The sequence below is a fragment of the Salmo trutta genome, chromosome 1 (genome assembly GCF_901001165.1).
Source record: "Salmo trutta chromosome 1, fSalTru1.1, whole genome shotgun sequence".
NCBI classification, from domain to species: Eukaryota; Metazoa; Chordata; class Actinopteri; order Salmoniformes; family Salmonidae; genus Salmo; species Salmo trutta.
Window position 1 is genome coordinate 52,546,678 of NC_042957.1, and position 27,771 is coordinate 52,574,448.

The window sequence follows — 27,771 nt, forward strand, 5'->3', positions numbered from 1 at the left end:
CCAGTCTGCTCATGGTGATGGTCTGCGGCACGCAGTGACAAGTTGAGTCCACTCAAAGATAGCCAGTCATGTAGCTTTAGTTTGTACTCGGTCTTCAAACACATTCAATGGCGAAGCGAACGACGGCATCGTGTCGTAATTATAGAATATATTTTTTTTATGGATCACATTACAACGTGTTTTGAGCGGTAGTGGTTTTTGGCGCGCGTTCTTTTGACATACCATTTTGGCAGAGCGCGCACCACTCTGAATGTGACACCTTGGATAGTTGACGGATTTGGGAAAATGCCTCATCAAAGTTTGTCATCGTTAAGAACTCAAACTTTACAATTAATATATTTAAGCTTTTGCAAAATTAACTTGGAATGAATGAAGAATGCATATCGTTTGGGAAATATTTTTGATTTTTCAAGCATATTTCATCTGTACATCAGGTAAGCCTTGAAGCCTGCGGTTATTAAATGGAATACATGAGATGAAGTGATGAGCTCAACTTCAGGGCTTGAACAAACCCCAGAATATTGTGACACATTTAAATGTCTTTGGATAAGGAAATACAGAATAGTTTTCTTTTGGTGATACAGTTGCTACTGTAAACCGTGCAATGTAGGGCACGGGTGTTGCAGCTGTCTACCAATAATTGTTTCAGTGTAGGTTTAAGCATGACAAGTCTTTAAAGGTCACTAAAGCACATATTTACTCCACTTGCGCGTGAGTTGGCAACACAATTACTGTAATCGTTGATTATCTAGCCATTCTCGTGAATCTTAGTCATAATATTATATAATAGGCTATTTGTGTTTAGGATTATAGATTTGTTTTGTCCCGCCCCCAGATTGGTACAAATGAGAGAACATTTTACAAAATCTCTTTGCGCCTGTCAAATTTGTGATTCTGAGATTAGATTTAACATTGGGCGTGTTCCACATACAGATGCTCTTTACATGTTGCATGGATATCATTATTACCCACATCTTACATCATCGCAAACACATAGAATATCTTGTCTACATCCTTGGAGGCCTCTGTCCGAAAATAAGCTATGACAGAGACTAATTTGTCAATAGATGGAACTTTTCAAGTATGTTTAATTTCTGTTCTTATTTACATCTGCCAGACAGCAATAAATGATGTTCTTACCCTCATGACCGCTGACATGATGTTTAGTGGGAAGAACATCTGACCATGGGGCTTGACCCCAAGATCCAGCATTGCAGAGGTCAAGTGATGTACCACAAAACCTTGGGCCTGGGATAGAGGCAGTAGAACACTCACATAAACAGTGTTTCAGTATTCTCTCCCTTCGAGACTTGTCCGTTTGCACAGAGCCCATCTGCAAACCAGCGCCCTAGAAACCTCCGGAATGATCCCATTGCTGCCTGCCACCAATATAGCAAGAGAGTAAGGAGGAAAACTGACAGGGGGCAGGATCCTCAAATCCTGTGTGGTGCAGAGGCAGGTGCTCTACCACCTGTACCACAACAACTTGGCCTCAGGGCAATTCATAGGATTGGGGATCTAAATTTGTATGACATGTTATGTTATGAATGGAATAGCTGTTGTACAATATCATACGAATTGGGGGACGTGTAGTATCACATGTCTTACCCGGCCGTACAATATCATACAAATTGTATGATGAAATGTATAATGCATCTTGGAGGACAAATGGGGCTGCAGGTAGCCTAGTGGTTAGAGCGTTGGGCCAGTCACTGAAAGGTTGCTGGATCGAATCCCTGAGCTGACAAGGTAAAAATCTGTCATTAAGCCCCTGAACAAGGCAGTTAACCCACTGTTCCCCGGTAGGCCGTCATTGTTAATAAGAATTTGTTCTTAACTGAATTGCCTAGTAAAATAAAGGTAAAATAAAGAAGTATTAGATGTCTTGCTCTGATTACAGGCTGCTTGTTCTTTTGTTAGCATTTGTGGTAAGGACAAAGGTTAGGAGATTTTACGTCGCAGGTCAGTAAAATTACTTTGAGGTTAGGGAAAGTGTTAGCTTAAATGCTACAGTTGTCCCCGACCCAACTCGAACACACAACCTTTGGTTGCTTTATTGGAATTATTTTTTCAGATTTTTCAGGGGGTGCTGCAGTACCCTCAGCACCCCTAATCAAAATCAAATCACATTTTATTGGTCACATACACATGGTTAGCAGATGTTAGTGTGAGTGTAGTGAAATGCTTGTGCACCCGACTTCCCTTGGCAATGCACCAACCTCCCTACTTTTCATTTCTGTCTTATTAACCAGACCATTATTCTATTTGTACCATAACGTAACATCTCCTATTAAATGGAGGTATCCACTTGAACATTCCAAACCGTACGTCTCTTTAATGTGGTCAGGCTGACCACAAAAGCCAGGGCCTCAATTCAGTTTTTATCTCTAATCTCTCTAATTGTCTCTTTAAAGGTAATATTAGACTTAAGAAGAAGTGAAAGTTAATAGTGTTCTAACAAGTGAGTTGATGATCATTTTCAGCGACATGTTAGTTACTGTGGTTTTGTTTTTTTCCTACTGCAGCACAGCTAATTTCACCAAAGATTCATGACGGTTGGTGGGCGTACAAAGATGCTGTCCAAGGGAGCTTTGTTCCAGGTAAGTATTTTAGATTTTGAACAAACACTGACATCACATGAACTCAAAGCCTTGGTGTTCCATGGCCCACTATTAAATACGGAGTTGGTCCAATCAGTTTTCCACATTGATTCAATGTCATCACATTGAATTATTTTTGTTGAAATGACATGGAAACAATGTTGATTCAACCAGTTTTTTTTCCAGTGGGTTGTTTTGTAACAGAAAGCCAGACCAAACTGTCCTCTCTGTTTTGGGAAGGGAACATTTGTTGTTAACCAGGAGGGTTCGCTGGTTACCAACGTTCTTGCTCTTGGGCAGTGTTATTGACATGGGCTGGCTGCTTCCTCTGCTCTCTGTCTCTGCAGCAGGAGCTTCAGGTTCACTACTGTTCTGACTGCAGGTCTTATGACATTTTTATCACAGCCCTCTCTCCATCTTCCTCCCTCCCTGTGCTTCTTTACTCCATAATCAAGGGGAGCACAGACATACAAGTATACAGAAGAAGAATGGCAGCACAATAAATAAAATAGAGGTCTCAGACCTTTTCAATGAGGAAGGATGAATGACCAATATAACTGTGTAGTCAAGTGTAGTCTGGTAACATTTCAATAATACAACATTAAATATAATTATACATTCATACCATTTCTCATGTGGAAACGTTGTTTGGAGAGCTCACAAACTGCGCAACACTTGTGATAAAGAACTTTTGGTTTATTGAATTGCATTTACCAGTTTACTGTTCATTTTCTTTTGAATGCTGACATTTTGAAGCCAGAACTTTGTATATATATTTGTAAATATCACTGTCATCTTTGAAACCCCAGTGCTGTGTAAATAAATACAACACTCATTTTCACCTCTACCTGCCTGCCTCTTGCTGAATATTTGTCCTTATGACTGCTAGAAGGCCCCTATTTTATACTGATACAGCGTAGCGGAGATAGGTTACAGTTTTCGCCCCAACCTGTCACTTTAAAAGCACTCAATGATCTGGGCGTCTCTGCATTTGAACTTTATGTTTATTTTGGTATAGCGTGACAAGCAGAATTCAATATAATTCCAATGCAAGAACACCCCAAAATGTAGCCCCCTCACCGATTTCAACTGCCCCCTTTGTAAGGCGTGTATATGGGAGGCGAAGTCAAGTGCAGGAGAGCAGAGTATAATAAACAGGCGCACTTTAATACCGGTTACCATATGACAGCAACTAACATACTAGTGCCAAAAACATGGTCTAAAACAAAAGTGCAACGCCTGACAAATAATCCACGTAACAATAAAAACCACTCACAAATACAACATGGGGAACAGAGGGTTAAATAATAAACAAGTGATTGGTAGAGTGAAGCCAGGTGTGATAAGACAAAGACAGAACAAATGGAAAATGAAAAGTGGATCGGCGGTGGCTAGAAAGCCGGTGACGACGACCGCCGGACGCCGCTTGAACAAGGAGAGGGACCGACTTCGGCGGAAGTCGTGACTCCCTTAGTCACTTTATCCTGGAGCTGGGCCTGCTCTGGAGGACAACATAATGATGTTTGTTTCCAACATTAGCGCTGTTTTCCTAAAAAGGTTAAATCCGCTTTGTGTTTTGTTTCCTTTGCCACGATACTAACGAGTATCGCGATACTGGTATCATCCCACCCCAATTGTCAATGTGGGCCTCAAGGAAGGGTGCACATTTGAATGAGCCAGTGGGCTCATGTAAGGATATTTGAAACCAGCAGAAACTACTGCCTCGAGGGCCAGCACTGTCCTCAACTGCTCCATGTGTAATTACCTTGGATTACCTTAGTTTCAACCTCTCTTCTCCTCTCCTTTAGGGCAGCAGGGCTAGGAGGAGAAAGGCCTATTTATTAGCTGTGACAGATAAGCACAGCAGGTGACACAGAGGCCTTTGGAAGTCTTTTGTAGAAGGTTGTGGGATGCTCCCTGACCTTTTACTTTATGCCTCCTGCTAGTGTATCAGCCCTTTCAGCCTCTCAGCCTAGCTGCAGGGAAGCTTCCTGTCTATCACCACAGAGACCTTTACACAGGAGAGGAGACATCCACACACAGTCAACTGCAAGTGACAGTGACTCTGTGTATGTGCTGTGTGTCATATGGGTGGAAGCCAAGTTGGTGGGATGTTTTTGCTATTGTACATTCATTCGCCTCAAGCCCTTTTTGATGAAAATGGGAAACTCTACAGCAAGAATGTACATTTGGCACCATCTAATTAAATACTTGACTTTTTGAAATAGAAAGGAAATCGAATTGATCTAAACAGGCTCAAGAAGAGTGCAATTATGCCTTGGCCCATTAACTTTTTGATACAGATTTCAATTCAACTGAACCTTTTGTCAGAAACAAAGGTATCACCTTCCTTCTGTATATTCTTACAGGAGCATAACTCTGTATTATTATTTGTATGTGCTGCAGTCTTGGAAAGTAGGTCATCAAGTTAGTGATCACAGCCAGCTATCTCTCTCTCTTTCTCTCTCTCTCTCACACACATACACAGACGCCCTTGCAAAGACTCTAAGGGGCAAAAAAGAAGTGCAGAAGGAAGAAACAGAATCCCTCCCACGCGAAGAGTAATGAGGGAATTTAAATGGAATGGGAAGAGGCTAGAATAGAATTATGATTACGATGCTCTCAATAATCTTCTAATGGTATTAAAAGGCCATATTCACAGGACCCGCACTTTACATTTTCGCTCTCACTCAGAGCTATAATAATGTTAAGCCCCTCTTCCTCCTTTTCCCACCCACCGACTAATGTGATGAACGTACATATGTTCTAGCATATTGCTGCTGTATTTCTACCTGGTATGGCGAGACCACTAGGACTGAGGACTGGCCAATTCACAGCAATCACAATCCGGCGGCCGGAGGATGAGCGGAAAGGTTTGGTATTGGAGTAACACTAGCTACACCATTGTCTTCAAAGCTAAAACATTATGTGAAGGTGCTAGATTATGGCTGACATTTAAGACTTTTAACAACCAAATCATTTATAGGCGAGCCAGCCAAGTAATTTACAGCTATGATAAAGGAAGATGCTCAAAGGAAAGGTCAGAAAAGCAGTGGCTTATTCCTCCTTGCCATGTCAAAGTAAGATTTGATTTGTTTGAGGGCTGAGCAAAATAACCTCCTATAGCAGATGGTGTTAAATCCTCTATGATGATAAGGTCTAGACCTAGGAATATTATCCTGTCAAACCAGAAGCTTGTCAGTAACCAGGTTTACATTCGACCTTTTCCATTGGTAGAGTTGAAAATGTAATGGAAACCCATCTAACCTGTATTTTTTTATTCAGTACATGGAAATTTAACCGCAAAAGTTATTTTTATGTGCATTACGTCATCACTCACAGACTTTTATCCTCAAACAAGTCCGTTACTTGATGGAAACATTTCTGGTAAGAAAATGTGTATGTTGTTTTTTAGACAGATTTTAGAATATTTGCATGAAAATCTGTCAACAACTGGATGGAAACCTAGCTAGTTGTTGTACATTGTCAAGCTACTCCTTTGGAATTGGTATTGCTACCTGCCCACCAATACCCAAAACACCCGCCTGCCTTTTAAATAAATTGTTCCATGGAATTACCCCTTGGCTTACAGCACCACTCTCTGATTGTCTCACACTCCATAGCCTATAGTTTTCAAGAGTCGGTTGTCTGAGTGTGAAAAGGTCTGCCGTGTCCTAGTATTTGGCAGACAATATTGCAGTTGCAACACAAAGTTATTTGAACTAATTGTAGTTCCATCTGTAGTTCTCTCACGTCCCAAGACATCTGCTCTCTGATGTTAACTGCATGATGGATCATCAGCTATTCCTCCACTCTAATTATATCCACAGGACCTGAGGAAGGCATTACCCTGGAGTCAGGAGTGTCTCTGCACAGTCCAGCAGGTTCAATAGATGGCAACCTGTCCCAATTTTGTCTTATTTGTTTACGCTGCTTCTAAAATTGGAAATGTAATCCCTATGATCTGAGGGGAGGATTTCCCTGGTCATTTTGATTTAAAATCAGAGTGAATTTTGTGAATTGTGATTGCTGTGAATTGGCCCGGCCTCAGTCCTAGTGGTCTCTCCAGACCCATTGACATTTAGGTTCTAATTTTGTTTGTTCTCTGTAACGTTATGTTTATATCCTGATTATTTTGCTCTGGAAAAAAACCTCTAGACTTCAATTAGCTGCATATCCCAACACGTGTTGTGAAGTCTCCCTAGAGGTAGTTGTACTGTAGGGTCTGGTTTTCAGCTCTTGGCTGGGACATACTGCATTGCACCTGCTGCATGCACCTGCTACCTGATCCAAGAATATACCTGTACTGGAATAGAGATCATGAGCACTAGGCAGCATGGGTAAAGGGGGTGAGTTCACACGTGAGTGTTTAGACATACTTATACTTTTCTAGCTGAGTTTTCTAATGGAAATTGTTGTCTTTCCTGCTCAGCCTCCGTAATGTCTAGGAGCACCTCTAAGCACCTTTCGCTGCCAAAACAATAACGTTGGTTTGAATCTGCCCTATGAAGCATCCTTAACAATGAATGCCTCGTCATTTATTTAGATGTTTTTATCGCTCTTCCTCCACCAAACCAATAAGCAATTAAAGTGGTTAACAAGTTAATGCAACAGTTAGATTGCCATGAGTTGAGTGTAATGCTATCTTATATTTCCTTTGAGCATGGTTCTCAGTTTGACATATCCTCTCTTTCCTCTGACTGTTGTGCTCACCAAATGTCACTGAGTGGGATTACAACATACTTACATCACTGTTTTAGGACACAAAGGCTTTTATATATGTCACATTACCTCATTTTTTGGCAAAAGTAACAATTGTTGTCAAATTACTGCCGTCGAAACTATCAACAACAGTGTCAATTTCTCCCTGGATCAATTGTTAAAACAATGATAGTTTAGTTAAAAATGCCTAGGCTTCATTTTGTGATCATTTTACTAAACATTGGGGCTTTTTTAACACTATATTGAACCCACTACACATGCAGCTACAACTGGTAAACAATGTGGTGGCTCAGAAAGCAGGAAGATATGCAACATGATTTTTGCTGAAATTCAGAAATTCCAACATCATTCCAGATCCTCATCTACTGTATTTCATTATCATGCATTAAGAGTAGTTTGGCCAATATCAGCATGTAATATAGGTCACTGATCAGCTTAGGGTGCCTAATCCATTGCTTATTTGCTAGTTTAAGCTGATTCACTAGCAGATTCACTAGCTGATTCATTAGCTGATTCTTAATTCTGAAATTGACTCCTAGTCATGATTTCCTCTTATTGTAGAAATATCTATAAGGGGTTGTGGCGCTGATCTGATAGTCCTTAACCAGAAGCCCAGAAGGCATGCCCCTTGCCCATGAATTAAGAGCAATGAAAAAGTACTGGTTGTCCCAGGAGTCTCCGTCCAGCAGTCCAGATGAGTATCAGCCTCTAATCCCTGTGCTAAGGAAGAGAGTGTAAAAGTCCTGAACCCTCATCTGTTTCACAGCTGGGCGGCCCTCTCCACTCAAGCCGACCCACGTGATGTAATCACGGCTGGGTGACATCACGCTTGTCAGAAAGGGGTAGTGATGGCACTCTTGAGGCCTGCCACATCTGTCACAGCTGCCCTGCTCCTGTGCCACTGCCAGGCTCTGAGCCACACTAAGAGGAGAGGATGGGTTCTCCCCAGTCCCTTCTGTCATGTGCAAGTAACAAGGGAGGGATAACTAAGATTATTTCAGCTGATCTTAAATCAGATTCTGGAAGCATTTAAACTGATTCTGATATAGAGGGATTCTATCTAAATCCATAGTAGGATCTACATACATACATACATAATCAACTTTGGCATTACTCACGTGCCCTCCTCTCAAAATAGCTCTTCCTAGTACTGTACAATCATAATATGGAATGTTGTGCTGATGGCATACTCCATACTCTAACTGCTGCTGTTTCGGTTACAGTAAGGCAAGGACTTTAAAGGGATATCTTTACTTCGTTTCCTTACTCAGTGGTTCCTGTCAAAGTTTTGATAGTCCAAGTTCTGTTTAAGAACTTAGTCATCTCACACATCAACGTGATATTAGACATCCACATGATAAAGGAAACTGAACTCACTGTGCTTGTTGTCCACAGTACCATCCTTCTGGGGGCTAGTGAATTCCGCCTGGAACCTGTGTGCCATGGGAAAGAGGCAGTCGCCGGTCAACGTCGAGACCAGTCACATGATCTTTGACCCCTTCCTCACCCCTCTACGTCTCAACACAGGCGGACGCAGCAAGGTAAGAAGATTGTGGAAAGCCTGATCTTGAACTCACTGATGACTCTTGAGCTTGTAGATCTGAAGGGCATCAGGACTTGTGTATTCATATTATATTTATATATTTATTATATTTATAATGTGTAATGAGGACTAGTATGCTCAGCCATCATCAAAACAAGGTGTAGGTGGGACAAATTCTGTTTACAGAATTAAAATTTATAGATTTATAGTATGAAGTAATATCAAATGTAAAAATCTTCTTTCAGAATTGTTTAGACTACACAGACATGTTGAATTTTCTAAATGCCACTAGCAACACCCCTGCTATCTGGCCCCCATGGCTCTCCTTTAGTTGTACATCATGCTCTGCTTTCACAATTGCCATCTGAATCTCTCCCATCCCGATCCCATCAAATGACCCATATAGCAGATAGTATTTATTGTAGGATTTCACTAACATTATCAAAGGGTGTTGGCAGGATGCCACAAGCTCAAGCTGCAAGCTGGGGACAAGGGGGCATGGCCATTGTTCACCACAGGGCTTAAGGTCCACTAGGGAATAGGGGAAATCCCTAATCATGTAAAATGAGAACGACAACAGAATTACACACAGTACTGTAGTTCAAATGGGGACAATTTAACTATTACCGAGCCTATGTGATGCAATTACATTTTATTTATGTATCTTTTGCTTCTTTGCAGTGTTGTGTAAGAATGAAAATTGACTTACTGTAAGGTATGTGGTGGCCAATTTTCAGAGGACATAAACCTTTGATTAAGACAGTCCACCTCCCCCACACCCCCTCCCCCAACATTTGGTTCCCATGAATCGTACTCTCATTTTGTTTGAATCAGAAAAATACCACAAGGAGCCAGGGAGGATTGGCAAAGAACGGTACATGTAAGAGAGGGTTAAATTGTCTTTGTAAGTCTTGTTTTATGATTAATGCTAGTGTGCATCTGCTGAGCAAGAGCGCGGAGAGCTGGGCCATCTGTGCTGGCGTGTGTCTGTGGGAGGACTGTGGGAGAGGGGACAAATGAAGTTAGCCAGGATGTTTTTACATTCGCCACAGCTCGTCTACTCGATACTCCCAGATATATGTCCATCAACAGATGGACATGTTTACTCTCCCAGTTAACCGCCTCTTTTCTTGCAGCTATTTGTTGAGATGTATACACTATTTTAGTTTTAAATATTGTCATGTGCCATTTACACACTACATACAGCACCACACACAAACAAACTCAGCTCACACACAAGTAGAATACATGTTATTCCTGATTAACATTGAGCTTGGATTTACAGCTTGATGAAAGACGGTTGCTTGAAAAAGGTGGTTGTGTAAATTAATTTCCATCTTGTTATTAAGCACTTGGGATGTTAGACCTTATGGAGGAGTCTTACTTTACCACAGAAAACTTCAGGTGGAGGGGATGCTGAGATTCTGAGGAAACTGTTTTGTAAAGACATTTAACTGTTAGAGAAAGTGTGAAATAGACTTGTTATGGTCAAAGATCAAACGATAAGATTCAGTTGCTGCACTCCAAAAACTGCACTTTTACGGAAGTGTATTTGTTCACTTCACTTGAATATTAGGGAAATATTTTCAACTTGTATGCTCAGGCAGCGACTGAATAGCAATTTGCATTTTAGATACTTGATTAAGACAATTCATCCGAAGAAGCGATTTAGTGTGGCAATCTTTGTCATGAAAAAAGACAACATGAAACTGTGGTGAGAAGCCTTTGCTTGATAAATGGTTCTGTTCACAGCATCTTTGAATTGACTTCAACGTGTTGACATTTAGTCATGATTTGGATGCTGCGACAGTCAATAGCAGGACATTAGTCATTTCCTATCTCACTTGCTCCCATGATGTCCACAAAGCCATACTCACTCGCACACACTGTCACCAAATTCGCTCATGAAGATGAGGTTTCTCATTAACTTACCCTAGTAAAGCTCAAACAGTTGCTCATAGAAAACATTTAGTAGGCAACAACTTGGCATTTTGCAAAGCACCCATGAGCAAAACTGTCAGTTGGGAAATGTTGGTCCTTTGAAAATATTGGTGCAATTATACAGCATAACCTATTTCATGTAATGTAATTCAGGGCTAGAATATCCTTATTTTTTTTGTTTATCCAGAAAATTGACAGCCTGCTATTATCATGAGACAAGTTTGAGATAAGATAAAAGTTACCTTAGTTCCTTTCGAAGGTTGAAGGACTTCAATGTCCTCAGTCTGTCACAGCTTCAATTATGTTCAAATCCCAGACTTTGAATCCTCAAGGAAGGGAGGGAGTACAAAGTGGTTTAGGAGTGACAGAGACTAAAGGATAAGTAAGGTGGGTGAGGTGAGTGTTGGGTCAAATAACAGGAGGATTCATCATTCTGACAGGCTTCACATGGAGTGTCACCACTTAAAGACATGCTCCGGAACTTTGGTGACTCATTCCTACATTGCGGTGCCTTTTGGATCTTTCTGTATTCTACCAGTTTGACTTTCAGAAAAACATATTGGTCAAGCTCAGGCACTTTTTTTTGTTGGTGCATTTTCCAACCTGTTAGGTGCATAATCCTAACAGGGTGTAACCTAGCAGGGTGGACATTTGGAGCCTAAATTACCCATAGCTCTGTGAGTGAGCAAGATTGAGTTAGCATAAAGAGCTTAAGGGTCTCACTGTTCAGTAAGAATAGGAGCAAGGCAAGTTTCATTCCATCAGCCATAGGGCTGCTGAACAGTGGGACATAGGACAGATGCAAGATGCTGAACAGTGGGATATAGGACAGATGCAGGCCCAATACACGGCTGGTCAGTAGGCCACAGAGACTTTGAATATGTGGAAATGTAAATGTGTGATTTGTGTACTAACTTTCCAGTTTTTTGTACTGCATGTAGTATATTGTGTTGTGTATTTATATTCTGGCGTCACAGAATGAATTTCCATTTAAATGTACAATAAAGTATATAATATCGTAATGGTGAACACTTGAACAGGATTAAATAAAATTATAATAAATACAATAATCATGGAAGAAAGTTATTGAGAGAGAATTTAACTAGGACTATAAAATAATGAAAAAATATAGAAATTATACAAAAGTACTGAGAATCCTTTTAACAAAGATGTTTAGGGGCTGTCTGAGGTCCACACAACATTCAAACAGACACCCTGAACAGGGAATTTAGAAAACACACTTTATTGGCAGAGATGTTTTAGCATATTTTGTCTTTCATGTTGCAAAATGATGGTTAACCAGCCAAAATGGGAGCTACTGGTGCGCTTCTTGTGCATAATTTTGTGAGGATTTCTGTGTACCTATTGTTGTAACCTTACTGTGTTGGCGGAGAAAGTAACATGCCTTCCATTATTTTATGGCTTATATTTCTCCTGGAAGTTGATGAATAACACCCAGGGACACAGCAAAAATGCCTACATCCACACTAAAAAAAAAAATTCAAAAGGAATTTTCTTTCAAGATCCATATGTTTGTGTTTTTAAGGTAAAGGATACCTGACCTTATATTTCAAGTCTTTTGGAATCCACATTTTAAACCAAATAAGAAGTGATATTTCCTGGGGACAGAAAATGCACCGCATAGTAGGAATTATTTTTTAAACGTACATCTTTGGGCTGGATGTGTCAATATGTAGTTCATAAACGCATAATCTATGAGCAGAATTACCGTTTTACCTTAATTATCCACGAAATCCATAGTTGAAAGCAACTGTTTTTCTGGAAGCTGTGCTGCACCATTTCCCTACATTTGCCCCCTAAGCAATTTGAGTTCAACCAATGAGCTTCAGCCCCTCGCCATATGAGTGACAGCTAGCAAGATGCACTTGATGCCACACAGCAGAGCTAGAGCAATGACGTGCACGTATCTGCAGTACATCATTTTCGGGGTCCTCTTTTGGCTCGTGAGTGCTACTTTCAGAACTACTGGCTAAATAGTATACAAAAGTACTGAGAATCCCTTTAACAAAGATGTTTAGGGGCTGTCTGAGGTCCACATAACATTCAAACAGACACCATGAACAGGGAATTTAGAAAACACACTTTATTGGCTGAGACGTTTTAGCATATTTTGTCTTTCATGTTGCAAAATGATGGTCAACCAGCCAAAATGGGAGCTACTGGTGCGCTTCTCGTGCACGATTTTGTGAGGATTTCTGTGTACCTATTTTGCATATTGTAACCTTACTGTGTTGGCGGAACAAATAACATGCCTTCTGTTGCTTTACCACCCCAACTGCATTGAACTGCCAGGAACAGGCAGTGTTTCTGTCAACGTGTGTTTACTGGAGATTCTCTCTGCTGCTCGTGTTTAGCCAGAGACACAATTCTCTCCATTATACAACTATTGTGGATCTCATGCTGAGTGTGTGTGAAGTTCAGTAAAATCCCAACTTTGAAACAGAGCCAGCAGTGGCGGTTCTAGACCATTTCAACTGGGGGGGCCAAGCTGGGGCCAGTTGTACTGTTAGAGGGGCCAGTTACATTAGATGTTATTGTTGTCATATCGTTTTCTTCACTGCATTGCAGGCATTAGCAGGCAAAAGACCATGTTCATAATCATTAGTGTTCCGCGTTGCCACTGTCTAATAACAGATGTAAAAAAAGAACGATAGCAAAAATTTGTTATGTAAAAATAATTTCATACTCCACATTTAGGGGGGCCACAAGGGGGTCCAAAATTGTTGTCACAGGGGCACTGTCCCCCCCCCCCCCCCCCCGAGAGCCAGTAGACGTGCCTCGTTGCATAGAATGAGTTTCCCCACAGAGAGGAGCTCACTTCAGAGTATAAAGGCCACAGTTAGAGGGCAGCAGGTAGCCTAGCGGTTAAGAGTGTGGGGCCAGTAACCGAAAGGTCACTGGTTAGAATCCCCGAGCCGACTAGGTGAAAAATCTGTTGCTGTGCCCTTGAGCAAGGCACTTACTTTTCATTGATATAATAATGGGAGAGTCTTGCGTTCTGCATAAAAGTGAGGTATGACATGTACAGTGCCTTCAGAAAGTATTCACACCCCTTGAGTTTTTACACATTTTGTTCTGTTACAGCCTGAATTTAAAATTGTTTACATTTAGATTTTTTATGTCACTGGCCTACACACAATACCCCATAATGTCAAAGTGGAATTATGTTTTTAGACATTTTTATAAATTAAGTAAAAATGAAACGCTGAAATGTCTTGAGTCAATGAGTATTCAACCCCTTTGTTATGGCTAGCCTAAATAAGTTCAGGAGTAAAAATTGGCTTAACATGTCACATAATAAGTTGCATGGACTCACTCTATGGGAAATAAGTGTTTAACTTTATATTTGAATGGCTACTTCATCTCTGTACCCCACACATACAATTATCTCTAAGGTCCCTCAGTTGAGCAGTAAATTCCAAACACAGATTCAACCACAAAGATCAGGGAGGTTTTCCAATGCCTCGGAAAGAAGGGCACCTATTGGTAAATGGGTAAAAAAAATTAAAAAGCAGACATTGAATATCCCTTTGAGCATGCTGAAGTTATTAATTACACTTTGGATGGTGTATCAATATACCCAGTCTCTACAAAGATGCAAGCATCCTTCCTAACTCAGTTGACGGAGAGGAAGGAAACTGCTCAGGGATTTCACCATGACTTTAAAACAGTTACAGAGTTTAATGGCTGTGATAAGAGAAAACTAAGGACAGATCCACAACATTGTAGTTAATCCACAATACTAACCTAATTGACAGAGTGAAAAGAAGGAAACCTGTACAGAATAAAAATATTCCAAAACATGCATCCTGTTTGCAACAAGGCACTAAAGTAATCCCGCAAAGCAATTTTTTGTCCTGAATACAAAGTGTTATGTTTGGGGCAGATCCAATACAACACATTACTGAGTACCATTGTCCATATGTTCAAGCATAGGGATGGCTGCATCATATTATGGGTATGCTTGTAATCGTTAAGGACTGGGGAGTTTTTCAGGATAAAATTAAATCCCACTTAGTAACACAACAAAATGTGGAAAGTCAAGGGGTGTGAATACTTTCTGAAGGCACTGCAGAACCTATCTCTCAAGCCTGAGGGACAGTCCACTGTACAGCAGAGGGGAAAAGTTTTACCTAACCTGATACAAAACAAATTTCAAATTATAATCAAATGTCCCCAAAATGTAAGCCCTCAATATTTGGACTCAATTCACTGAAGCAGAACAGCAATTAGTCCCAAGCCTTTTTAACTCAATGAAGCGTGGGGGGATTTTTGCTCATGGTAAGCAGCTTTTATGCGCTGTTTGGGAATGCTTAAAGCGGACAGCAAAATCGCTAAATCCGTCAACAGGAGTGTTATTGTGTCAGCTCCTCCTCTAGCATGACTTTACGTCCAAATACATTGCATTCAAGGTAGCTAGAGCATTGTGCGTTGTCATAATCAATGATCATTGTGAATCTGAATGGAATTGAGATTAATCTGCAGAATTTCTGCCTGTTAGGTAGGCCTATGGAGAGCATTTGAAAGATGCTACTCTTAATGAATTGAAGTTATGTTAAGAGATTTAATTTAGTTTGATTGAGTAACCATGTGACCATACCCTGCCAGTATAAAAGCACTGATTTAGAGTATAGTCGGTCGCTATACAAGATGAATACAGGAACTGAAAAACTTTAAACATCTGCTGCTATAAAAAAGAAAAATCATTACCCTGTGAAAAAATGTAATATGACCTAAAATATGTCTGCAACTATTTTAAAATATATATATACAGTAACAGTCAAAAATGTGGACACACTTACTCATTCAAGGTACTCATTCTGTACCTTAAATGCACTGTTAAGTGGGTACTCAAAATGTTCTTATTATATCTTTGTCAATCAGATTTTATGGCACCACTTTTATCAGAAGGATTTTGAAGGCTGTTCGGTGAACAATAGGTGGATTTAGTGAAAACATATTTTTATGACAAAGCAAGCCAGCCTCATTATCACATCCCAAAGGGCCTCATCACATTTGTTTGCTTATTAGACAGTAGAGATTATATCATCCCCAAAATAGAACCTACAACTCGGAACCCATATTGCCATCTTCTCATGCACAAAGTATTGGCCCCAGTACCAGCTCAGTGCCAGCTCAGTGCCTGCTGAGTGCTTCTTTTGCCTAGTAATTAGAATAGGTGTCAGTGGAAGATTTGGTATAATACATAACACTGTTGAGGAATTGAATTAATGTTCAGCTCTCACCATTTTGCTCATTTGATTACATGCATTATGCACTAAGAGGGAGTAGAACGGGCCCCTGTTTAAAGGGCTATTAAAAAAACATGTCAAGTGAAATATATTGCTTTTCCTACTTCATTTAACCATCGGCAGTATTTGTTGTGTATATTTTTCTGTATTTTTTCTATATTTTTGTCTCTGAATAAATGAACTAAGTGGATCACCCTATGATAAATGACTCCATCAAGATCTACACGGGCATAACACTGAACTCCCTCCCTTCACTTTTTCTCCTTACCTCCCTCTCGTTTCATTATAAGTCTTGATGTTATCCTAGTTTTATATGAAAGAATGGAACAAAGCTTTGAAGGTCTTCCTTTACCTGTTGGGCATTTCGATGTGTCACTTCAAACAACGTGAGAGTTGGTTTCTCAGTTTATTATTCATTTCACCTGCTTCCTTAATGATATGAGATTTGGAAGATGATTTTCTCATTTTTTAATTTTAATCCACCTTTTAAAAATCTCATCCCAAAGGATTATTCTGTGACTATGAGCCTGAAGAATATTATAATTTTACGTTGCAGTAATGGGAAAGTGCAATTTCTTTTTCTACCCATAATGGAAATGATAAATAATTACACTGAACAAAAAGAGAAACTGTGGTGAGACCGTTCATCTGCCGCCATCAACTCATGTTTCAGCATGATAATGCACAGCCCCATGTTGCAAGGATCTGTACACAATTCCTGGAAGCTGAAAATGTCCCAGTTCTTCCATGACCAGCATACTCACCAGACATATCACCCATTGAGCATGTTTGGGATGCTCTGGATCGACATGTACGACAGCGTGTTCCAGTTCCAGCCAATATCCAGCAACTTCACACAGTCATTGAAGAGGAGTGGGACAACATTTCACATGCCACAATCAACAGCCTGATCAACTCTATGCGAAGGAGATGTGTCGTTCATGAGGCAAATGGTGGTCACACCAAATACTGACTGGTTTTCTGATCCACAACCCTACCTATTTTTAAGGTATCTGTGACCAACAGATGCATATCTGTATTTGCAGTCATGTGAAATCCATAGATTAGGGCCTAATAATTGTTTTTAAATATTTAAATTGACTAATTTTCCTTATATGAACTGTAACTCAGTAAAATCTTAGAAATTGTTGCATGTTGCGTTTATATTTTTGTTCAGTGTATTAAATTAGTTATCTCCATTTCCTCTTCTGTAGAGGTCTCTCAGGTGAGAAACTTGCCCCCCCTTCTCTTTTACCACACATCCACCACACCTCACTTGACTCCTTTCTGTGCAGATGGGAGGCACCATGTACAACACAGGGCGCCACGTGTCGCTGCGGCCAGACAAGGCTCACCTGGTGAACATCTCCGGTGGGCCTCTGGGTTACAGTCACCGGCTGGAGGAGATCCGCCTGCACTTCGGCAGCGAGGACGGCCAGGGCTCGGAGCACCTGCTCAATGGACAATCCTTCCCTGCAGAGGTGAGAGGGAACGAGCCAATGAGCCGAGAGGGATTATCTTTATCTTTGTTGTGTCTATAAACAATCCAATCCACTGAAAGTTGCTTTCATTAGACTAAGAGCTCAATTCAATCAAACTTGCATTACAGTTAAGGCTTCACTGCTTTACACAGCCCTACCGAGGCTGGTTTGTGTGGAAGATTTCCTCAAACGGATAATGATAAAATATGCTGAGCTACCTCTATCACTCAGTCCACTAATCACATTTACAGGGCCTTTGAAGGGTGGGGTAGAAGAGCATCAGCAATCTGCATCCTAACAATGTAATTAAAGGCTGGATCGACAAATGGCAGTGGGTTTTTACAGTGGAGGAGGGCGATATTATAATGACAAGAAAGTAAAAGCAGTACACTTATCGGGTGACAAACTGAGTTTGTCTGTCTCGATTTAAATTAGATTTAGCAAACACTTTCCAGTCCTTAATCCCTATTTTTAAGTGAGGAAGATATCTTGCCAAAAGTAAGCAGCTGCCCAGATAATTAGAGCTGAATCCCGTTCTAAATTCAAACTCTACTGAGCAGATAAGTGTCAAAGTAAAACATTCCTGAATTTCTTGAGTTTATCTTCGAGTGGGGGTTGGATGGATAAGATTAGTTTAATCTGACATAATGCTTTCATGTGCAAGACAAATTCACATTTCTGTCTCACATGGTCTAACACCAGGAAATGAAGGAGTCACTGTTTGTTTTGTCTTTATCTCGCCTCACTTACAGGTGCAACTTATACACTACAACCAGGAACTCTATGCCAACTACAGTGAGGCAGCCAAGAGCCCCAATGGTGTAGCAATTGTGTCTATATTCATAAAGGTCCGTTTGTGCTTGATGCAGACAATCTCCTTCTCTGTGGTGTTCTATTGTAGTGACAGTGGTCTTTATATTCAGAATCCCATGGGACTGTGCTGCGGATGCTGAATATTTTATGTTCTTTTAAATCTCTTCCCTCTCAGATATCCGAGTCTCCAAATGTATTCCTGAATCGCATGCTGAACAGAGACACCATCACGAGAATAACATACAAACGTAAGCACCCTCAGGCATTTAAGATGTGTGGGTTTATGCACACACATTGTCAAATCTACAGTAGTCACAGATAGAATAGTAGTCAGTTCCATTTCTGGATCCGCCATAAAAAAAGAATATCTAGCAACTGAATTAATTTGGCTAATTGGAAGGTTGCCAGAGATTGACTTTATCAGAGATTGAGTGATATTCATTCCAACTTCTGAATTAATCAGCAACATTACAAATGTGATCCTCCTGGTTCAATAGATAAGATGTGTAACAATAGAAACCGCCCCCAACCCTGAGAGATGTTTGAGTCATCTCCTGTTTCTAACCGACACAATTAACTCTGTGGCACTTTCAGAATGTCGAAACTTGGCATTCCTTTAAAGACACAATGATGTAACATTGCTATAGTTAGTATTAACAGCCTCTACCCAAACTCTCTTTTCTTTCAGTTTTATGCTTTTCATTAAGTCTGGTTAATTTAATTTTCAATCCTTTTTCATTCATTTAATTAAATTAAACGAATTACATTAAATAAATCACTAATCATCCTTTTATTTGTATCCCATTACTATAATAATTTGATGTTATACTGTATTACAAGTCCCAGCTGACCGGGGAGGTACTATCATTCGTCAAAACAGATGCAGTCACCCCCTTACTGAAGAAACCCAACCTTGACCTCTTATCCAACTACAGGCCCATCTCCAACCTCTTCCTATCAAAAGTACTGGAAAAAGTGATTGCAAACCAGCTTCAATCCCATCCGTCTTCCAATTAGCTGAACAAGGTTTTCCAGTGAGGTTTCCAGTCCTTGCACAGCACCGAAACAGCTATGGTGAAAGTTACCAATGACCTACTGATGGCTGCAGAATCTGGATCACCTAGCCTCCCACTTCTCTTAGATCTCAGTGCTCTTTTGACACTGCTGACCAAAACATCCTCCTGCGGCATCACAGAGAGCACACTGCAGTCTCTGGAACTGCTCTGAACTGGTTCTCCTCTTACCTCTCCAATAGGAAGCAATACATCCCGATTGGAGAGTCCAGATCGGTGGAGTCTACAGTCACATGCGGTTTCCCACAGGGGTCCGTTTTGCGTCCTATTCTGTTCCTAATCTACATGCTCCCTCTCAGCCAAATCCTCAGAGTCTATAACATCAACTTCCACTGCTGCGCTGACGATACCCAAGTATATATTTACATCATTCCAGACACCATCTCAGCCCTAGCAAAACTTGGCAGCTGCCTGGATGACATCAGGGCATGGATGAAAGAGAACTTCCTCCGGCTGAACAGCAGCAAGACTGAGGCTATGCTTATTGGGACACACAAGCAGGTCACCAGTGCTGGAAACATCTGCCCTACTAGTGACGGTCAAGTCATCCATCTGTCATCTCTAACCTGGAAGTTAAGTTTGATCCTTCTCTGTCATTTGATGCCCATATAAAACATATCTGCAAAACATAATTTTTCCATCTAAGAAACATTGCCCGGCTCAAACCATCACTCTCCCAGCCAGATGCAGAGAAACTCGTCCACGCCTTCATCTTCTCCCAGATCGACTATGGCAATGCTCTGTTCGGGGACCTTTCAACCAAATCACTTCAGAGGCTACAACTTCTCCAGAAGAGTCCTGCCAGGACCAAGAAGTCAGCCCACATCACCCCCATCCTTGCTGAACTCCACTGGGTACCGGTCAACTGTAATATTGACCTTAAAATCCTCCTCCTAGTGTTTAAAGCCTCGAATGGATTGAGTCCCACCTACATCAACGATAGAATTTATATCAATGAGCCACCTTGCACTCTCCACTCCAGGAACTCACCACTGCTTCAGGTCCCCAAGACACGTCTCCGTACTATGGGGGACCGAGCCTTCTGCTCCTTTGCCCCTCGCCTATGGAATGCTCTCCCTGACCATTTGAGAGCCGCTCCATCAATCAGAGATTTTAAAACGGGTCTTTAAACACATTTCTACAGACTGTCTTTCTTATGTCCTAATCTGAAAAATCCTTTTAGCAACTACCCTACTATTGCTATTTCCTGCCTTGATTTGTTTTTATTGTAGTATTTATTTTATTATCATTATTTTTTGCCTGTGTAGAGCTTTGAGATAACACTGTAATGAAAAGCGCTATACAAATGAAATGTGTTATTATTATTCTGTAATACAGTGTATAAAGTGTTGAGGATGGTACAGTATGAATCGGATTACCTCTGTTTTGGTCCACCTCCAGATGACGCATTCTTACTCATGGGGCTCAACATAGCAGATCTATATCCAGACACTACACGTTTTATAACATACGAGGGCTCCATGACTATCCCGCCCTGCTTCGAGACAGCCACCTGGATCCTCATGAACAAACCTGTGTACGTCACACAGATGCAGGTAATCCACCCTCGATCATAGTCTCAATAATAACATTAACTCATGTTTGACAGAAGTTACTTAATAGTTGGCCGTATTTGAGACTGTAGATTCTTTACCATAAACCTTATCTGTCCAACTTTCTCTCACTCCGTCTCTTTAGATGCATTCTCTGCGACTGCTAAGTCAGAATGAGCCATATAAGATATTCCTCAGTATGAGTGACAACACGCGGCCCGCCCAGCCTCTCCTACAGCGCTGTATCCGCACCAACATCAACTTCAGCAAGCAGGGCCGGGACTGCCCCAACAACCGTGCCCTGAGGCCCCAGTATCGAGGTGTGTCTGAATGCATGTGTTTAGGATCTTTATTCAATCAACACGGTTACTTGAAACTTTCCGGTAAAATTCAGGTATTGGTAAAAACAGACTGTGAGAAACAAGTTTGTCATAGTAATATAAACTGCACATACTGCATTCTGAAACCGGTTTGTGTTTTTAGAAATTCAATATATTCAATAGTTCGCTCCTACAGACAGTGGCATCAAGGCATTCAGTTAATGTCCGATTAAACATTAGAATGGGCAAAACCAGTGACCTAAGCGACTGAGCGTGGTATGATCGTCGGTACCAGGTGCGTCGGTTTCAGTATCTCAGAAACATCCGGCCTCCTGGGCTTTTCACGCATGATAGTGTCTAGGGTTTACCGAGAATGGTGCGACAAACAAAAAACATCCAGTCAGCTGCAGTCCTGTGGGCGAAAATAGCTTGTTGATGAGAGGTCGAAGGATAATGGCAAGATTCGTGCAAGCTAACAGGCTCAGTCTTCTATAGTTCTGAGATGTCTATAGAGAAATGCCTCGTCCCTCAAAATGAACAGTTTCTTAGTAGGTTCTAAGTCTCAAGCATTGCCTTTGTGTTTCCAGTTCAAGCAGTTCATGCTAACCTCCACATCTCTTTGTTCTCTTTCCAGTAAACCAGTGGCTTCTGAAGTAGGAAAAAGATGAACATGCTGTACAATACAACAGGATAAAAACTAAATATGGGATCCTGATTCTCAAGACTTTATTTGAATGCGGAAATACTACATTATCAGCAGAGAGGCTGTTTTTTGAATATGTTTGAGATTGCAAAGTAAGACAAGGAAAGATTGAAAAGTGTAACTTTTAAGGCTGCACAAATGTAATTATTTTACAGAGCTTATGGAAATGGGCTGTAAGGAAATTCAGCAGGCTCCGCCATTTACTGACCTCTGCAGTGGAGACAATGAGGACCTCTTTTATGACATCATCATCAGATTCACTTGAGTACCCAAAGATCCCAAAGGACCAACACTTCTTGAAATGAGCTAAATGTAATCACAGATACAACCACCAACAGCATTCCATCAGATCTAACAACAAGCTAAGAATCGGAATATGATAAGAGGGTGCTTCTGGTGATGAAAGCTTCTACATAACCATGTCACAAGCAAAAGGTGTACTGAATAAATGTCACAAATGCAGAAACATTTCCTGACCATGTGACCTAACCAGGAAAAACTCTGGACCCCAGTAAAACACCAGGGCACGAGATGTTCCTGTTCAGGCCACATAGTCAGGAAACACTTCTAGCCATAGACTTGGTAGATCCAGTATTTTATACTGTATTTGCTAAACTTTTCTAGCCATTTTGGGCCATTTGCCTTTTCTCTGTTTAATTGTTTACAATTTCATTCACTCTGTTTATTTCAATGATAGCAGCCCAATTAACATGTTTCAGAGAATTATCTATGATAAAATAACACTTTACATAAGGCCTATATAGTATATGTTGTTTAAGAATTGTATATTGTCTAGCACTGAATAGAGCATGGGACGTGATTTGTCTGCAAATTCTTTAAGCAGTCACAAGGCATTCCTTATCAATTATTTATCCTCATTTTCGATTCAGAGCTGTGTATGGCGTTAGAGGCAATGTGGGTTTGTGTGTGTGTGCGCGCATGTGTACATGACTGTATGTGTGTGTGTGTGTGCGCTCTCTCCTGGGACTTGTATTTCTCATTAAATAGGGTAAATCTCCTCGTTTTGTGTCAACGAAACAAATACAATTGTATTTGTCACATGCGTCAAATTCAACAACAGGTCTAGAGTGATATGCTTACTAACAATTTCTTTCCCACCGATGCAGAGTAAAACAAGAAGATAAAAACACAAAATAAATAACATACAAGAATGAAGCTAAATACAGGAAGTACCAATATACCATATCAATGTACAGGGGTACGAGGTAGTTGAGGTAAGTATATACAGTGCCTTCAGAAAATATTCACACCCCTTGACAAAGTAATATGAATTGAATTGTAATTTTAGGGAAACGATCGAAACCAAAATAGTCTAATGTCAAAATGGAAGAAAAATGTTCATTTTTATTTTTAATTAAATGGAAAATAAAACACAAAGTATTCAACCCCTTGAGTCAATACATGTTAGAATCAGCTTTGGTAGTGATTAAAGCTGTGAGTCTTTCTGGGTAAGTCTCTAAGAGCTTTGCACACCTGGATTGTACAATATTTGCCCATTATTATTTTTACAATTCTTCAAGCTCTGGTTATTGGTCTTTGCTAGACAGCCATTTTCAAGTCTTGCCATAGATTATTTTGCCAATTTAAGTCAACTTTAACTAGGACACTCAGGAACATTCGATGTCGTCTTGGTAAGCAACTCCAGTGTATAATTGGCCTAGTGTTTAGGTTATTGTGCGGCTGAAAGGTGAATTTGTCTCCCAGTGTCTGTTGGAAAGCTTAGCTATATTCTGTTTATTTTAATTTAAAAAACTCCTTAGTCCTTGCCAATGACAACCATACCCTCAACATGATGCAGCCAACTTCATGCTTGAAAATACAGAGATTGTTAGTCAGTGATGCTTTGTATTCAGGACAAAAAGTTAATTTCTTTGCCACATGTTTTTTGCATTATTACTTTAGTGCCTTATTGCAAACAGGATGCATGTTTTGGAATACGTGTATTCTGTACAGGCTTCCTTCTTTTAACTCTGTAATTTAGGGAAGCATTGAGGAGTAACTACAATATTGTTGATACATCCTCAGTTTTCTCCTATCACAGCCATTAAACTCTGTTTTAAAATCCCCATTGGCCTCATGGTGAATTCCCTGAGCGGTTTCCTTCCTCTCCGGAAACTGAGTTGGGAAGGACGCCAGTATCTTTGTAGTGACTGGGTGTATTAATACACTATCAAAACTGTAATTAATAACTTCACCATGCTCAAAGGGATATTCAGTGTCTGCTTTTTTATTTTTTACCCATTAACCAATAGGTGCCCTTCTTTGTGAGGTATTGGAAAACCTACATGATCTTTGTGGTTGAATCTGTGCTTGAAATTCCCTGCTCGACTGGGGGACCCAGATAATTGTATGTGTGGGTTACAGAGATGAAGTAGTAATTTAAAAAATAATGTTAAACACTATTATAGCCGAGTCCATGCAACTTATTATGTGACTTGTTAAGCACATTTGTACTCCTGAACTTATTTAGGCTTAACATAACAAAGGGGTTGAATACTGATATTGAAGCGACTTCAGCTTTTCATTTTTTCTTAATTTGTAAAAATGTATAAAAACAATTCCACTTTTACATTATGGGGTATTGTGTGTATATCAGGGGGTGTGAATACATTCTGAATGCACTGTACATGTAGGCAGGGTTACAGTCACTAGGCTTTAGGATAGATAATAATAAGAGTAAAAAAACTAAGTAGCAGCAGCGTATATGATGAGTGTACACTCTTAGAAAAAAAGGGTTACAAAGGGGTTATTTGCGGAGGGATAGGGTTCTACCAAGAACCGTTCTGATCTGAAGAACCCTATTTGGAAGATTAGGGTTCTTTTGTAAGGCAAAGGGTTCTACCTAGAACCTTTAACATCCTGAGAACCGTTTTGGGAAGAAAGGGTTATTTGACGATTCTTTGGAAGACAAGAAGGATTCTTTGGAAGGCAAGAAGGGTTCTACATAAAACCATACATAATATTTCCCAGTATGCTCTATTGCAGGGAGATTAAGAATAGTTTATTTTACTGTATTACCTGTGTTTTTGCATGTACATTGATTGGTTGATTAATTTCATGCTACACAAAGATAAATAACATACAGTTTTCTGAAATAATCCAATCTGTTAGTAATTGGATTTATTGCACCCGTTACTGAGATGGCTGTTCCAGTTTAGATGATTGAGATGGTCTCAGTATTCAATCTTCCATAACCTGAATGCAGGTTGTGGGTGATTTAACAATTCCACTTGTTGGATATACTAAGTGGCTGGATTCCAATAGGAATTACACATCACTTTGCAAGCCAGCATAATGTGACTTGCAGGCCTGATGTGACCTGTAACCAGGAGTTTCCTAACACCACTGTTGGGGTATAACTAGGCCCTCAAAGAAAGGCCTCGTGATATGTAATGTATTATCATAGATCATTTGATTTTAAAGGCTAATAAGGTTGGTGGAATTGTTTATTGAGGGTTCTAGGTAGAACGGGTTTCTTTGAAGAACCCTATGGGGACAAACTGAAGAACTCTATATTTTTCTACTTCGCACCTTTTTTTCTGAGTGTATGTGTACATGTGTGTTTGTGTGGCGTCAGTATGCGTGTGTTTGTGTGTGTTTGTGTGAGAGTGTCAGTGTCAGTGTGAGTGTGTGGATTAAGTCCTGTGAGAGTGCAAAATAGTGCAGTGCAGATAGTCCGGGTTCTTGGGGATACAGTGCCTTCGGAAAGTATTCAGACCGTTTGACTTTTTCCACGTTTTGTTACGTTACAGCCTTTACAATCCTTTCTCGGAGCTCCAAGGACAATTCCTTTGACCTCATGGCTTTGTTATTGCTCTGACATGCACTGTCAACTGTGGGATATGTATATACACAGGTGTGTGCCTTTCCAAATCATGTCCAGTCAATTGAATTTACCACAGATGGACAACAATCAAATTGTAGAAACATCTCAAGGATGATCAATGGAAACAGGATGCACCCGAGTTCAATTTCAGTCTCATAGCAAAGGGGCTGAATACATACATAAATAAGGTATTTCTGTTTTTTATTTTTAATAAATTAGCAAAAATGTCTAAAAACCTGTTTTCGCTTTGTCATTATGTGGTATTGTGTGTAGATTGCTGAGAAAAAAATATTGAATCCATTTCAGAATAAGCCCGTAACACAACAAAATGTGGAAAAAGTCAAGGGGTCAATACTTTCCGAAGGCACTGTAGAAGCTGTCTCTGAGCCTGTTGGTCCAAGACCCGATTCTCTGGTACTGCTTGCTGGATGGTAGCAGAGAGACCGTCCATGGTTTGGGTGGCTGAAGTCTGTCTAAACACAATATCATACATGTACTGTTTCTGTATGATAATACCACTATGCCTAAAGATAAATATATATATATATAAATATATACTGAACACAATATAAAACAACATGTAAAGTGTTGGTTCCATGTTTTATGAGCTGAAATAAAAGATCCCAGAAATGTTCTAAACGTACAAAAAGCTTTTTTCTCAAATGTTATGCACAAATGTGTTTACATCCCTGTTAGTGAGCTTTTCTCCTTTGCCAAGATAATCCATCCACCTGACAGGTGTGGCATATCAAGAAGCTGATTAAACTGCATGATCATTGCACAGGTGCACCTTGTGCTGAGGACATTAAAAGGCCCCTCTAAAATGTGCAATTTTGTCACACAACACAGTGCCACAGATGCCTCACATTTTGAGGGAGCGTGCAATTATCATGCTGACTGCAGGAATGTCCACCAGAGCTGTTGCCAGAGAATTTAATGTTAATTTCTCTGCCGTAAGCCTCCAACGTTGTTTTAGAGAATTTGGCAGTACGTCCAACCGGCCTCACAACCGCAGAACACGTGCAACCACGTCAGCCCAGGACCTCCACATCTGGCTTCTTCACATGTGGGATTGTCTGAGACCAGCCACCCGGACAGCCCCATGAAACTATGGGTTTGCACAACAGAAGAATTTCTGCACAAACTGTCCAAAACCGTCTCAGGGAAGCTCATCTGCATGCTCGTCCTCACCAGGGTCTTGACCTGACTGCAGTTCAGCATCGTAACCGACTTCAGAGGGCAAATGCTCACCTTCGATGGCCACTGGCATGCTGGAGAAGTGTGCTCTTCACGGATGAATTCCGGTTTCAACTCTACCGGGTAGACGGCAGACACCGTATGGTGTCGTGTGGGCGAGCGCGGATGTCAACGTTGTGAACAGAGTGCTCCATGGTGGCGGTGGGATTATGTCCCAGTAGGCATAAACTACAGACAATGAACACAATTGCATTTTATCAATGGTAATTTTAATGCAGACATATCATGACGAGATCCTGAGGCCCATTGTCCGCCACCATCACCTCATGTTTCAGCATGATAACGCACAGCACCATGTCGCAAGAATCTCTACACAATTTCTGGAAGCTGAAAAGGTGGCAGTTCTTCCATGGCCTGCATACTCACCAGACATGTCACCCATTGAGCATGTTTGGGATCAATGTGTACGACAGCGTGTTCCAGTTCCCGCCAATATCCAGAAACTTCGCACAGCCATTGAAGAGGAGTGGAACAACATTCCACAGGCCACAATCAACAGCCTGATTAACTCTATGTGAAGGAGATGTGTCGCACTGCATGTATTTATTTATTTATTTAACCAGGCAAATCAGTTAAGCACAAATTCTTATTTACAATGACGTCCTACCCCAGCCAAACCCGGACAACACTGGGCCAACTGTGCAC

General features: G+C 40.6%; 1 protein-coding gene across 1 annotated transcript; it reads left to right on the forward strand.

Annotated features, from left to right (window-relative positions):
- Positions 1-23,060, forward strand: LOC115199696 (carbonic anhydrase-related protein 10). Its single transcript, XM_029762010.1, has 9 exons — positions 1-434; positions 2,526-2,600; positions 8,718-8,863; positions 17,375-17,560; positions 18,313-18,408; positions 18,549-18,621; positions 20,848-21,002; positions 21,145-21,319; positions 21,954-23,060. The coding sequence occupies exons 1-9, from the start codon at positions 377-379 to the stop codon at positions 21,974-21,976; spliced, it is 987 nt and encodes a 328-aa protein (XP_029617870.1). The 5' UTR covers positions 1-376; the 3' UTR covers positions 21,977-23,060.
- Positions 23,061-27,771: the final 4,711 nt, after the last annotated feature.